The following is a 14,583-nucleotide window of genomic DNA, read 5'->3' as shown; positions in this document are numbered from 1 at the left end:
TCTCCACACAATTACAGTGTAAATGCTGACATACATATTCGTTACCTATGCATTAATGCGCCATAGCTGTTGGAAGGTTGATGACATTTGTGCCCTCATTTGTCGAGCGCGCCGCGGTGGGACACGATCACCCGAGCGTGGCGTGTTTGATTGGCACTGGACGCCTTCACGTGGAGCAGCATGTGTGACCTTGACATATCACCTTAGGTATGATTTCCACAGAGTGAGAGCACGCGTGGGCTGCCCAGCTCTGAGAGGACACTTCATTGATTATAGACCAACTATTGCGCGTCAGCTCTGAGAGCACACTGAAGACTGACTGTAGCTTTTCAAATGCGACACTTTGAGGAGTAATAAAGAGCTGGGGATGAAAACATTAATGGCTGCTTTGAGGAGAGGGACTTGGGACCACTTAAACCACCAAACCCTAAATAACCCTGGGAGTGACGGGGAAGATAACCACTGCTGACCGCCGCGCTAGATGGTCCTATTTTCGGCAAACAGGGGGGAGTCTCTATATGTGACCTTTTTAATAGACTTTGTTTGACTGGCAGACCAATCTTCAACTTGAGCGCAGCAATGGAAGACTATTAAACACCCACCTACGTGGAAGTCCTGACAGCAACAATTCAGTCCCGCCAGCAAGCGCAGTTGACTCAATAACTCACCCACGCCAAAGGTTACGCAATCACATTCACTGTTCATATGCAACCTTTTAGCTAGCAAAGACATCTTCACCTTTACCCAGACACAATTACCGTACATCCTTTAAAATACGGGCCAGACAAGAAGGTTAACCAACTTCATCGTGACATAAAAGCTCCGGCCTGAATAGTGTTGATGACAGCAAACGCCCTTGGGGATAATAGGTGAGGCTGCTGGAGTCACAGGCTAACAGGGACAGCCTTATTCCTGCAGTGTCGGGGTTGGGGGGCGACGGCTGCCCTTGAGACGGCAGACAAGGCCACCCCCTGTCGTAACAGAGACGCTGAGGCCTCACCATGCCCGGGTTGGTGACGATCATGCCCTTGCACTCCTCCGCATATTTCTGCCACTCCAGCTCCTCCCACTGCAGCATGTCTGCAATCTCCTCCTCGGGGACCAGCGGCTTGCTGCTGCGAAGCAGGTAGAGCAGCACCTGATGCATGGACAGCACCTCCTTCCCGCCATCTGATGGACGTAAACACACAGCAGAAATGAACGCACGCGTGGACAGAAGCATAGAAACACCAACCGCTCACCAGAGATTCACGGCTCATTAAAGACATGCAAAAATCTCTGTTTTTTTTGTAGGTTAAATATGTGGAATTGAACAAGCTGTGACATCTTCCACAAGGGAAAATGTTTCACCGGGCCTCCACACTACCTTTTCTTTCACTGCTCAGAATCCTTGGCCCAAAATCAAGGTTTTCATACCAGCGCCTCACCCCGCCTCACCTATTCCAACTAGGAGTTTTAGCAGCGATATTACATATTGTGAAAACGTCCCGGTGCATCACAATCGCATTGTTCGGGGAACGCGCAGGTGAACAGAGGCACTGATGCAAGGTTGGATGCCTTACAATACATGAAGGCACATAATGGCACGTGCGTGGAATAACATTCAAATCGGTATTACAAAGGCGAGGAGCGAGCAGGCGCTCACGTGCGATCCGCCGGGTCAAAGTGAGCCGGTTTAATAGACGCTCATTCAGAATTTACTGACCTCCATTTATGAGCGTTCACACGGACAGACGCAAAAATCTACTGCCCTGTCCGTCCTGGAAAGGCGTTAAGACAACAGCCTCAGCAGACCTGCGCGCTCACTGTGAGCGTCAGTGTGACTGTCTGCTCTCACTCCTCACATCACAAACATCACACTGGCCAGTTTTTTTCCTCTGTGATTTTGTAAAAGAGGCACATAAGTGTTTGTAGTGGACTAAATTGGGAGAGCTAGGAGAAAAAAAATGTTTTTTGATGGCAAGAAGGTAGGTGGCACAGCTGTCATAACAAAACGCTGCAGCAGTATCACGGCGCACCAGCACCATCATGTGCACCAGAGATGAACACCATGCAGCCGCGCAGCAGCTCGGGAGCCGTGAGTCACCGTGCACAGAACATACCAGAAACATGAACTCCAGCGTATGCAGAAATATGTGGAGCAGACATTACTGGAGACATGCAGCTCCTTTTCTTTTCTGTGCCTTTTAGCTTGTGTCACCGCCGACCAGCAGAGGGAGACAAGCGGCAAAGGAAAGCAGTGCAGGGTCTCCGCAGCGTGCTCGGGCTTACCGGGTAAGAATCGCACAAAGCGGGGCATGAAGTGGAACTGCTGGCACCCAGAGGCCTCGAGGTCGAACTCAGGGCCTGGAGGAAAGAGCAAAGAGGCTTTTAGTGACAGAATCTGACCATTCTCCTTCTCCCTCGTTTAAAAGTCCTGAACCCATGAATATGGAATTATTTAATTTCCAAACTTCATCTGTTGGATATAAGATGTCTCAAACTTCCCTGAAAAGTCTCAGTGTTTGTGCAGTGGCAACCAGGACTGGCTCGCAAACTAGTTTTGATGTCACAAAAGACACTCGTAGGCATCTGGTGTCGATCATTCTGCACAAGATGGTTTTTTATATTCATTCTTCGCCGTGTGTCACATGTCCTTGCTAGTACTTCTAATATTTTTAGTTGAGAAAAAGTCATTTTATTCTTATCTTGGTCAAAGAAAGCCGTGAGTATTTTAGTCGAGTTGTATTCAATGAAAACTGTTGACATTTTGGTCTTTTTAAGTCATCAGATCGTATTGAACACCACAGCCTTACAGATTGGCTTTAAACAGCAGCTTAGCATTTCGTTTATCGTCCTCAGTGTCTCTGCTGAGTCTTAACGTGTCTCTTCAGGTTTGTGGTTTTCTCAGCTGTTATTTCCCTTCAGAAAAACCAAACCTTTACATTAAATTAATGCATTTTAAACTGGTTCAGTTTCCACAATATGAGTAGAAACAGCAGCTACATACAACTTAAAGGTTACTCAGTTTTACCACTTTATCTGCGTGTAACTAACCATTATAGAAATTTAGAAAATACAGTACGTCCAGTATGTCCACCACCAGACTGATTTGACATCATTTCCTCTTAATTTCAACACACAGGTCGGACAAGTTATCTGCAGTTTGCTATCGTGTGAATCTGCGCCGCCCGTCGTGAAACGGGCCCCTGGTTTGGGAGTCGTACCTCTCAGGTTCCAGTCATACAGCTCCAGAATGTCCTGGAACAAGTAGGCGGCGAACAGCTCCAGGCCTCGCACACAGTAGTTCTGAAGAGGAGAGAGAGGCGGTGTTTGACAGCGGCGTGATGTGAGCGCGCAGCAGACTCAAAAAAAGGCTGTAATACTGCCATAAAGAGGACCTTAATGTAGATATGACTGATACGTAAATCCACTTCTCTAACTTTTATCTCGTAAAGCCACCTTATCGGCGTAATCAACCTGCGCAGGTTACAAAGAGTCTCTTTTCCCTCTCCTACCAGGATTAGCACCTTGGCTCGCCCAGGCACTGAGGTGTGAGGGTTACATGTGGCTCAGCTGTGCTCAGCCTCAGCCGTTTGAGATAAAAACAAAAAGGGGTGAGAAAGAGCTGGGAGATAAAGTGGGTTTTACCGACCTCCGGTGTCATCTCCTCTATGAAGTGAATGGTGTAATCTATGTTGAAGCGGATCACACGGCACAATGGAATCTGTGATGATGAAAGGGACAGAGGACGAGAAGAAGAAAGGACGGGCCGGCTCATTACCATGGCGTTAGGCAGAGGTTACAGCTTTTCAAGGAAACTCATTAAAACCTCATCTCGGCGGCGGAGCTCGCCCAAAATGGTGGACGCAGCCGCGTGTCAACAAAAAGTGTGCGCGCCGGAGAAATCGGCCTGTAACTGGCCGCTTGGACATGCAAACCTTCGTCGATTAAAAAGCCCTGACATGTGTGAGCACAGATCACATGCCTGCACACACACACACACACACACACACACACACACACACACACACACTTGAAAATTAAGTAACTCAAATCTCGCTAAATAGATAAGCCTGCTCTTCTGTGTTTAATCTCCCTAGTTACACGGTCTTTGTTGTCAGAGCGCAGGGGTCCATTTTAAGAGATTAACCTGGGAGCCGCATTCATTCTTGCCCATCCCGGCGGCTAACTAGCAGGGGGCTAATATCGCCACGCTCCGAGGTTCCTAATCCTCACACCGCCACGAAGCGTTTACCCCAGCTTTTAACAAGGGCTGCTTAAATTATCCAGTTCAAATCACGCCTTAATCCTCGAGGTTCTTTTCAAGCTGGATGGATATTGACCAAGTAGTTTATTATTCAAACATGCAGGGAAAACACACGTGGATCTCGACAGACATATTAATGCTTTGAACGCTCAAGAAACGGGGTTTGGCGGTCCCCTATCGATGGCTCGCCGCCTTTAAACTTCCTCCTCGGGATGAAACGTCACGCACGCGGCTCAAATGGCCGCAGAAAGAGAGGACCCTTTTAAGGCGCGACCTCTCTAATGTTTGACAGCCACTGACGGGCCTTCAAAAGCGAAGGAGAGGACTCGGCGACAAGGTCGGCGCTGCGAGAGGAGCACTTCGTCCAGGCAACAAAGACGGCGGGCCAGAGCCAAAAGCCGATTTGAAGTTATTTTTGAGGCGAGTGGAGTTGAAGGAGGAGAGGATTTTTCACTCAAACGCTGGCCTTAATTATACGTGTTGCCTGAACGGACATGTAGGAGGAGGAGGAGGAGGAGGAGGAGGAGGACGGGGATCGTACGTGGCCGGCGCAGAGCTGACTGAGCAGCGGTCAAATAGTGTAAGGAGAGAGGTTATTAAAGCGTCTTTACACAGCAGAGGTTCACGCAGGCAGGCCCACACAGCACACGTGGGAGGAGAACCAGGACTGAGCTGAAGCTCCGACATTAATAAGAGCATTTTTATATGATATCAAATCGTGCACGCGAGCAAAAACTGCAATTAAGTGACTTATTTTGTTTTGAATTAAGGAGGCAGATACCTCAGCTCGCTTCAGAGAAACGTGCTTTGAACCACACCGTGATCACATCCTTTCAACGTGATTTCCCTCCAAACATCAGCGTGCAACATTCAAAGCAAAGCGGACAAATCAGCGGACATGCTTCCATCCTACACCTCACTTCATGTACAACGTGCACGAGTATCTGAGTATGAAATGACTTCCTGCGGGCGAAACATGCGAGTTCGAAGTCGTAAACAACCCTGCAAACTTTTCCGCTTCACCTTCGTGAGGTTTGAATTGACTCTCGAACAAAACAGTGAAGAAAGTCAGGCTGACTCCACCTGCCCCCAAACACACGGCACAAAAGCAAGTGCAAGGAAATCAATAGTAAAGACGACACAGAATGTAAAAAACAGGCATAGCAGGGAGGAAAAAATGGCTGCACGCTGACAACACGCCGCCAAACATCCTGTGTGGGAAATTAATGGCTTATCACCTTTGAGGTTAACAATTCAAAGCAGGCTTACGTTGGTGAGAGGCGTGTGGGAGAAAAGAGAGAAGCCTTCGAACAGGTACTCATGGTCGTCGTACTCGATCACCGTCGGCCTGTCGGTCTGAAACAGGAAGCAGCGACACCACTCAGCGACAGCGGCGATTTCAGCCGTGACATTTAACACAACACGTCATTATACTATTCTGAACACAAGCTCAGAACACAAAGCTCTGGAGGAGTCGGGAGCATCCTGCTGCACGACGCCATTCAGTTTCACACTTTATGAAACAAAAGACACAGACGCACCAGGAAGTTGGTGGGAGGGGACACGGTGATCCTGTAGTGAAACAGCTTTCCCGCGTTGTTGTTCATCATGCGGCAGCGTTTCACGGGCTGAAAGAGACAAACTCAGGTCACGTGTGGAAACTCAGACATTAAAATGCACGAACAGCACCTTTAGGCAGAAACCGTGATTGTCCCTGCACACGTAATGAAACCAAGAAGATGTGAAAGACTTCCGCCGTCCTTCAAATGAATACAGTCAGGCGTCCCGCGTGCTGCACGAGGCCGCAGAAAAACAACTAATTGACTAACAATTTCCAGGTCAACCAAGACCGTAACAAGCAATTAGTCAACTAAGCGATGAACAAGGGGGCGAGCCCTGTTCATTTACAGCCAAATAGACTTTGTGAGACATGAAATGACCTTCAGGTGACGCTTTAATGCCTGCAAAAAAAGAGAATTCTTCTGGAGGCTGATGTTAAAAAACGCACGCTCGTTAAGTAATCCATGACCTTCATTGATCTCCACTGGCAAAGGAAAAGCAACGCCTCCTAAAAAAGCCTCCCTTTCTGCTGAGATGTAAACAGTTTAATTCTAAGGAGAAACCTGACAGCGAAGCGTCTCGCTGCTCTTTGCGAAGGGACTCATGAAAAGCTAAAATCTCATAACAATCGATGGTTTAGATCAACTCTGCTGTCTAAATCTTACAGATGTGATACTATCATTTGCTTCTCTGGGACAATAAAATCGGATTGTCCCTTATTTAATACAATGGAAAACGGCCACTGTGCAGAGAATACATTTAGGCTGAGCAGAATAATGTCCTTGCCCCTCCGTGCAAGGTTATGAACGTGTGATTTATTCACGGCGTGTCATACCTCTTCCCCCGGGTAGATGCTGTGGCGGATCCCTGTACGTCTGGCCTTGGCACTGCACTTACACAAGGGACCATCATTCATCTGGACAGAAAGAAAATACGTAAATCAGACACAACTGCTTCACTTGCTATGTACGGCGGCACGGGGGGGGGGCTGCAGAACATTTCACGTCTCCAAACTGCACGAGTGCACAGTCCTGACCTTTAGGCCCTCACTGGAGGTCTGAGTCGTCCTGTTTGGTAACGTTAAGGCAAACCAACAAAAAGACCTCAGTGACTTTTTTTTTACATTTCACTGTTGGGATGAAGCCAAAACAAAGATTTCTCATGACGTGGTTGGACGTCAGAGCGCAAACGGCCTCTTTAACGGAGCCTGCGTTGACTAAAATGAGTTTAAAACCTGTCAAATCCTGCAGAAAACATTCAATCCTGACACACGTTTCACACTGAGAGGAGCTGCGTCCGTCCGCGCTGCTTTAGACGTTTCTTTAAATCATGTTTTTCTATGAAACTCCTGTGATTCCTGATAAAGATATTATGGCTGATACTGTCGTTTATTTTTACTGAAGCCTGGAAACAAACTGAGGAGAACATTTCCAGTGTGAACGTGACCGCCGGCGCTCTCTGGTGGACGAACGGTGTAATGGAGCCAGTTTCTAAATGACCTGAAACATGAAATGTCTTCAGCCCAGCGCAGATTGTTCATTTCTTTTAGTTCATTTGTGAATAAATGTACTTATATAAGAGTTTGTTTTAGGTTTGTTTCCACAGACATCATTCCTCCTTTAACAGATTACAGCGGCTCATTATTTCACACATTTGGCCAAAAAAAAGTCTAATTTATGCAAATCAGACGAGAGATTTCAGCGAGATCTGCGTCACCGGTGTGACCCGCTCTGTTTCTGTTAAAGTGACTGTTTGAAGCCGCTGGGCTGAAGTGGATTCAGTCATTTATTTGTTTATTAGACTTCGTTAACACTGCACCACTAATATCACGTCCTGTCAGCGTCGCACGACTCGCCCACGTGAACAGCACAGCTTCAGGATCGAGATCTGCTCTCTAGCCTCCTCGGGCCTGACAGGAGACTGAAGCAGGAGATAAAAACAAATGGAGAACTCGGTTTCATAACGTCATAAATGTTGCAGGAGAGAGGGAGGGGGCCGACCTGGCCTGGGTCGTTGTACCACAGCTCCTCGTGCAGGCGGTCGGGGTGAGCTTTCCTCCTCTTGATCTCGGCGATGACATCAAAAACCTCTGAGTCAGAGCTGCTGGAGCAGGTGCTTCCTTCAGCATCTGACTCACAGTCTGACTCACTGCTGCTGTCGTCTGAAACCCAAAGAGCAGAGAGGTCTTTGATCATTAGAGCGTCACGGAGATGAAGATCCAGACATAATTCAGTGAGCCGGAGATGGCGGTTAAGCTCTCCTGCTCAGCTGCACCCTCACACACGATTATGAAACATTAAACCAATCTGTCGAAACGCTTTCAAACTGTGTGCACTATCGCAGCCGAGTAATTATCCACACAATGCCGGTGATAGAGAAAAGTTCCAGATCTGCTACCTAATTCCTCAAGCCAGCTGCAGACTTCAGCGCCTCTGACATTAAAAGAGCAGCACAGTTGCCATCTGGCGCTCATGTTTTCTTTATTTCCGCTCACACTCGTCACTTACTGAAAAGAAACCTCACGCCAAAACGAGGATTTTAATTACCAGTCAGCCGAATAGTTTGCGCTTCTTAGCTAAGCAAAGTCAACTCTTATCAGCGTTTTAACTGGAGTGCTTGATTGTGAAGTCGGCGCCCGGAGCAACATGTTTAGCAAATTAAAATCTCCGTGAGCGAGATTTATATTATAGCGGGGCTGAAAGAGACAATCAAGCTGACAGCCCCGCAGATAACATCATAAACACTGAACTTAATCTCTGCCTCAGCCTGACGCACCGCCGAGAAGACGGCACGTTTGTATGCATGTCGAGCACAAAAGATTGTCAACAGATGCTTTAACTGTTCGCAGATTGTTATGAAGTTGTTGCACTTATCCAGAACAACCTGCAGGCGCATTACAGGCGTGTTTCCATTACACTCACAGCTATGATGAGCACTGACAGCTGAACCGATCCCTCGTGATCACACACAGCCACTTCTGCAGGACTACCCACCTGGATCCTCATCCAGCTTGGTCTTGGGCGGGTCCCACTTGGGTCGTGCAGCCTTGGCTCGCTCCTGCCTCCTTCCCAGCTCCTCCTCGAAGCGCTCGTACAGGCCCCGCAGTTTACTGGTCCCCACCACAGTAGAGTCCCCCTGAACAGATTCAGGTGAGACACATGACTCCCCGTGACGAAGAGGGGCAGATAAAGGCCTTAATAAGACCAGAGTCAGCGTGTTTGCTTCTGAAAAATAAAAAATGTGCTGGGCTTGCTTTAATATTTGCACACCAGCAGTCGCTCTACGCATCAATCGATGACTATATCATCGCACGGATTATAGGACTATTAACTTCACAACAAACAGAAGTTATGCGATCACACACACCTACAAGCCAATTCCACGTCTTGATGCTGTGAGAAGCATAAATAAAAGAGGGTGTGACGACTCGCTGATCATTTCTGACGTCTAGAACAGCACAAAGACAATATATTTAATGTTTTCCTCATCAGCTTCATTGATTTTTGGAAATATCTGCTTATTCTGAATCTGATGCAGCAACACGTCAAACAAGTTGGGAGCAACAAAAGACTGGGAAAGGTAAACAGGTTCATTGGCAGCATCATCTCAGCTCAGCTGGAACCTCGACCGATGCCATACCAAAAAAAAAGCAGCAGGTTCGTGGAGGAGCAAAGGAATAAAGAGGGGCTCCATCTCAACATTTCCCTTCGCCTTGGTTTAACTGAGAGACGGGTCAGGTGTCGGACAGAATGTCTAATTCTGGGTTAAAAAAAAGCGGCTCGTGTCAGCGTGAAGGAAGCATTGAGAGTACCTCTAAAGGTCAGAGTTTTAGGGGGGATAAAGGAGCTGGCACTCTCCGTAAGATTCAAAGACTTTAGAAAAGCATTTGATAGAGCAGGTGGTGATTTGCAAAGGGGCGACTGAGGCGTCTCTGAGCGCTCGCTGTTAACTGAAAGACTTGAAAAACCTCCAGCAGTGGACAGCGGCTAATCCAACTCTTTAACAACACCAGATAAAAGTGATAGAACGGCTGACAGAAGATTAGGAAAGTTTCCTTTGACAGTCAGTGGGATAAAACAATATCAAGCAGTCTGTGCTCAGCCTTAATGGGCACTCTGTTAAAGGCATCGAATTAAAACAAGCCATTTCCTGTTTAATCTACCTAAAACAAACTGCGGGCAAGGACGTTTTATGGCTATGGACTCCGAGACTCTTGCAGAAGGGCACCAAGAGAATAATAACAATTAGATATTAAAACAAACAATTAGAAAGCGAACAGAGGACGGATATAATGAAGACAGAAGTGCCTGCAGTACCACTTGGTCCATGGGGTCGTTGGAGTAGTAGCTCTCAGCGTGCGTGCAGCGGATCCAGGCGGGCTTCAGCAGCTCCTCTTCCTCTTTCTCGTCGTCGCCCTTCTCTTTCTCCTTCTCCCGGTCCCGCTCCCGCTCCCTCTCTCGCTCTCTGTCGGCGAACACCTCCTCGCAGTCTCTGCTCCTGATGGAGGAGTAGCTGCGCTCTCTGCTCGGGCCGGAGGAGCTCTCCGACCTCCTGTCCCGCTCCTCCTCCCAGCGACCGCGTTTCCTGTCCCTGCTGGAGGACCGACTGCAGGGCACAGATTCAAAGGAAATATTATGGGATCACTGTTACCATGTGACCAAAACACCAAAATAAAAGCCAGATGAAACCGCTTCCAGAGAACCTAGCGTCCATATTGTGTCAGAGACAATTTAATTTCTACGATTTTTTAAAGGCTGATCTATGCAGATAATAACGTTTGCTTTAGATAAAAACGACCACTCGCCTCCTTCATCACTTCCTGTTAAAGGTTTGAGGTATCGAAGGCCTGAAGACACGTAGACGTAGCATGCTGTTGCGAGCAAGCTAACTCATGAATCTTAGCTCTGATGATGATGTTATCGGTTGAAACTGGCTGGTTAAAGCTGACATAAGCACATGTCAAATTTCACTTTACAGGAAGAAAACCTGAGTGGATTTTGATATCAGAGCATAAAGAAACTGATTTGATCTAGAAGGGTTGAAGAGGTATTTCTCATTGGATCTCAGCGTTAAGGTCGGATGATGACACCACCTCGGAGCTCCAATCACTCAGTGAAGACTGTGAGAAATGTTTGAAAGCGGGAGCACCGCAGATTTACAAACATCAAAGTCACATTGTTAGTCGTTGGGAGCGTGAAGCACACCTGGGAACACTGTGAGAAACACCTTTTATAGAGACTCTGGAGGAGCTTTGTGTGAGAAAACGACTCCAGTGACAAAAAGCTGCCCTTACTGCAGGTCACAGGTGAGTTCTGTTTTTAGGGCCAAAGCTTTTCCATCTAAAATAAATACAGCAAATACATAAATGTGTACTTTACTCGGCCCTGTGAGAGGCTGTGTGTCATGGAAGCATTTTGTAACCATAAAACATGCAAAAATGATCTGTATTAAAGAAGCCAAAGATTTTTATAATGTGTTAGCTGTTGTATAATCTATTAATCCTGCACTTCTTGAACTTAAGAATCAGACAGATAAACAGGGGAGAAGTGAGAAAGGTCAGCTGAACCAGAGTCAAAAAGTGACTGAAAACAAATCCAGAAACCAGGTTTAGAGTGGATGATGGACTGCATGTGTACCTTCGAGGCCTCTTTCTGTGCCTGTCGGGCGACTGAGACCTGCGGCTTTCTCTGTGGCGATACCTCTCCCTGTGAACGAACACACGCACAGCAGCAGTGAGAAAAAACTCATTTCACACACTGATCTGATTTAGGAGGGTTGGTGCTGCTCATGTACCTGCTGCGTTCCCTGCTCCTGTGTCTGGGGGGGGTCCGGCCTCGGTCGTACTCAGACCTGTACCGTCCTCCCTCTGGCCTGCCGCGCCTGTCTGGACTCCTCGTGCGGTCCTTCCTCTCTCCAGGAAATTCCATTTTATGCTTCTCGCTGTGGCTCCCGTAGCCGTAGCCCTTCTGCCTGTGGTCATCGTGGCGGTACCCCCTTTCTGGGGACCTCCTGTTGTCCATGGGCTTCTCGTACTTGTACTGCGCCCCGTGCCTGAAGCTGTGCTCTGGTTTGAACGAGCTGGGGCTCTGAGTGTAGCCGGGGCTGAAGGTGGGAGGAGGGAAAGGAGGGTGAGGAGGATGGGGGTAGTTCATGGAGTACGGCGGGTGGTAGCTCATAGACTGGGAGGCTATGGGGGGAGGCATGGGTGGGTGTGGTAATGGTGGTGGGGGCACAGGAGGCATCATGTAAGGGTGGTAGGCATTCTGAACAGACACCTGCGACCCCGGTGTGGGACCACCTGCGGAGCTGGGAAGAGGAGGAGGTGGAAAGTTAGGTGGGGGTTCAGGGAAGCCCTGCCGGCCAGAGGGCTTCGGGAAAGGCGGGCGCAGCGGGCACTGGTTGAGCGAGCTGGGCGTCTGGGACGGTGCTGGCGGAGGGTACTGCATGAAGTCAGAGTGCGGAGGCATGTAGCCGCTGTTTCCATGGTAGCTTGAGCTGGGAGGAGCCTGAGGATCGTAGTGGTACGGGGGAACAGGAGGCTGGGGAGGCGGCGGCCTCAGGTTGGTGGGCCGGTAGTTTTGAGGGGAGCCGTGCTGGCCTGGGGGTATTCCTCCCCGGGAAGCCCCCCGATCCTGATGGAAAGACATGGCTGTGGACAAAACAAAAAAACAGGTTACAACTGATGTCCACATGTCCCACATCAGTGAAACACACCTGAAAGTTCCAGATAAATGTCTGACTTTACTCTGCTTTAAAGGTCCGGTGTGGAGGACTAAGTGGCAAGTTTACAGAATGCAACCAAATGAAGACACCTCCCCTCACACCTGCCTTCTAAGCGGAGTGGAGGAGACCCTACAGTGGCCTTTACTTCAACCTAAAACCTCTCTGGAGGCAGTGTTTGGTTTGTCCGCTCAGGGCTGCTGTAGAATGATGGCAGACTTTGTGGAAGAGTAACTGCTCCCTCTGTAGGTTTAAAGAGATTATTCTAAGTCAACGAAAGTCTTATTTTCAGGTGATGAGACACTAGCGACGACACAGTCCGGACTATTATATTCCCTTTCTGCCAGTAGATCCCCCTAAAACCCACACAGTTCGACATACAAGTCCTTGGTACCGGCTCTGAACTGGTCTCCTCTTCGAACAGAGAACAAGAAATGCCACATGCAGCTGGGATCTCTCTTGCAAAAGAGATCTTGATCCCAATGAGACACCTTGATGGATGAACGCACGCATAATGAAATAAAGCACCGCAAAACAACTGATTGACGTGATTAATCGCTAGTTCATCGTCTACGTGTAGCTACAGCAGCACACCACAGACAACCGCAGAACACCTTCGAAACAACTGCTCGCACTGACCTGAGCGACGCTAGCTAGCTAGCATTAGCTACAACATGTCATTTTCAAAATCACGAATAAAGCGTCGGAAAACGACTGAATGGAAGTTTGAATGTCACAGTTAGAGGAGAAAGTGGTCAGTCTGGGTCAATGTTAGCATAATATTATCTTGGAGGGTAACAGCAGCAGCAGAAACGGTGAAGCTCCTCAGGCTACCCGTCGCTAACATGTTAGCAAGCCGGCTAGCACAGACCGACGGTGCGTGTGGAAGAAATTACCTTCAAAATACAAAGGAGCACCGGCAACAGAAGCGTATCATTCCGTCTTCACAGCTGGCTCAAAAACATATAATCCCACCAGCGTAAATTTTCTGAAACAGGCTAACTTCTGAAGCAATGCAACACAGTGAGTAACAGTTCAGGTATCACGCTTTGAGAGTGGCCGTGTTTCCAGTCGGAACGTTTAGAGAGAGGAACAAGAATGGTCCAATCACATTCTGCGACCGGGTCGTTGACCAATGAGGCGCCGGTGTAGCTTTGAGGGTTTCTCGCCGAGCTGAAACGCCGCTGCTGTGCATGAAAATACTACATACAAACGTTATTTGAGTCTGTAAACAAAAGAGGCTCCACCGCTTCGTTTATTCCCACTTTATCTGTGTGCGCGCTAACAGACCTGCTATTCTCTGACCTTTAAACTGACATTTACTCATTTTACACTCTTAACATTTCTGTTGAGCTGATTGATAATAAAGGTAAAGCATTTTCAAACTAAAATACATATGCACAATTAAGCCTGCAGGTGATTGCCATCCAAATTCGTGCGTCTTTTAAGTGAACACTTAACTGTTAAACACCAATAACTGTCATTGTGTACTTGTACCATGTTTCCACTAGAGGGAAGCAGAGTTTTCTTTATAAACTGCATGAAACGGCACAACATTACCATGGAAACATCTCACACATCATTTCCAGAATGAATGAGGCGCAGAGAACACATAACGCATTTCTTCGAGCTAAACTCTGTTATTGCATTCTTTAACAACCTGGGGACCATTCTGGTCTCAAGCCCTGCAACTTCTCCTGAATTATTCGGAGCAGGGTGCCCATTCGGCTTCCTGCCGTATTGATCTGAGCCCGTCTCAGGAGACGTGCCGCTGAATACATGGCTTACGGCCCAGTTGTTAACCTCTGCGAGTCGCAGCATTGACGTGCGGCCCGCTGTGATGTTGTGCGCTGCAGCACCTCGCTGGGTGAATCAATGTGCAGGAGCCCACACAGTTTGCTTGGGGGAAACACCCACATTCTGTTCTGACCACTAATCTTCTAGCTTGGGAATTTCTGTGTAAAAACATTTCAACTACCAGAGAGTTAATGACAGTATGTGGCCAAATGTATGCAGAAGCCTGCCCACATTATTTCTTTTACTCCTAATCTGAG

The 14,583-nt window shown here is 48.0% G+C and overlaps 1 protein-coding gene across 1 annotated transcript in view; it reads right to left on the bottom strand.

Moving 5' to 3' along the window:
• drosha (drosha ribonuclease III) overlaps positions 1-13,602 on the bottom strand; it is an 80,027-nt gene extending 66,425 nt beyond the window's left edge. The window contains exons 1-13 of the mRNA XM_076761508.1: positions 13,426-13,602; positions 11,603-12,458; positions 11,446-11,514; positions 10,126-10,414; positions 8,803-8,944; positions 7,810-7,970; positions 6,645-6,725; positions 5,791-5,877; positions 5,519-5,605; positions 3,635-3,706; positions 3,207-3,288; positions 2,272-2,346; positions 1,001-1,170 (exon numbers count right to left, since the gene is read on the bottom strand). Coding sequence (XP_076617623.1) covers positions 1,001-1,170; positions 2,272-2,346; positions 3,207-3,288; positions 3,635-3,706; positions 5,519-5,605; positions 5,791-5,877; positions 6,645-6,725; positions 7,810-7,970; positions 8,803-8,944; positions 10,126-10,414; positions 11,446-11,514; positions 11,603-12,456 — 2,169 coding nt within the window. The 5' untranslated portion in view covers positions 12,457-12,458; positions 13,426-13,602. The remainder of the gene's footprint in view (positions 1-1,000; positions 1,171-2,271; positions 2,347-3,206; positions 3,289-3,634; positions 3,707-5,518; positions 5,606-5,790; positions 5,878-6,644; positions 6,726-7,809; positions 7,971-8,802; positions 8,945-10,125; positions 10,415-11,445; positions 11,515-11,602; positions 12,459-13,425) is intronic.
• Between the last annotated feature and the right edge of the window lie 981 nt (positions 13,603-14,583).

This window comes from Chaetodon auriga, chromosome 21 (assembly GCF_051107435.1).
Source record: "Chaetodon auriga isolate fChaAug3 chromosome 21, fChaAug3.hap1, whole genome shotgun sequence".
Classification (NCBI taxonomy): domain Eukaryota; kingdom Metazoa; phylum Chordata; class Actinopteri; order Chaetodontiformes; family Chaetodontidae; genus Chaetodon; species Chaetodon auriga.
This window is presented reverse-complemented; position numbering and strand designations above follow the sequence as displayed.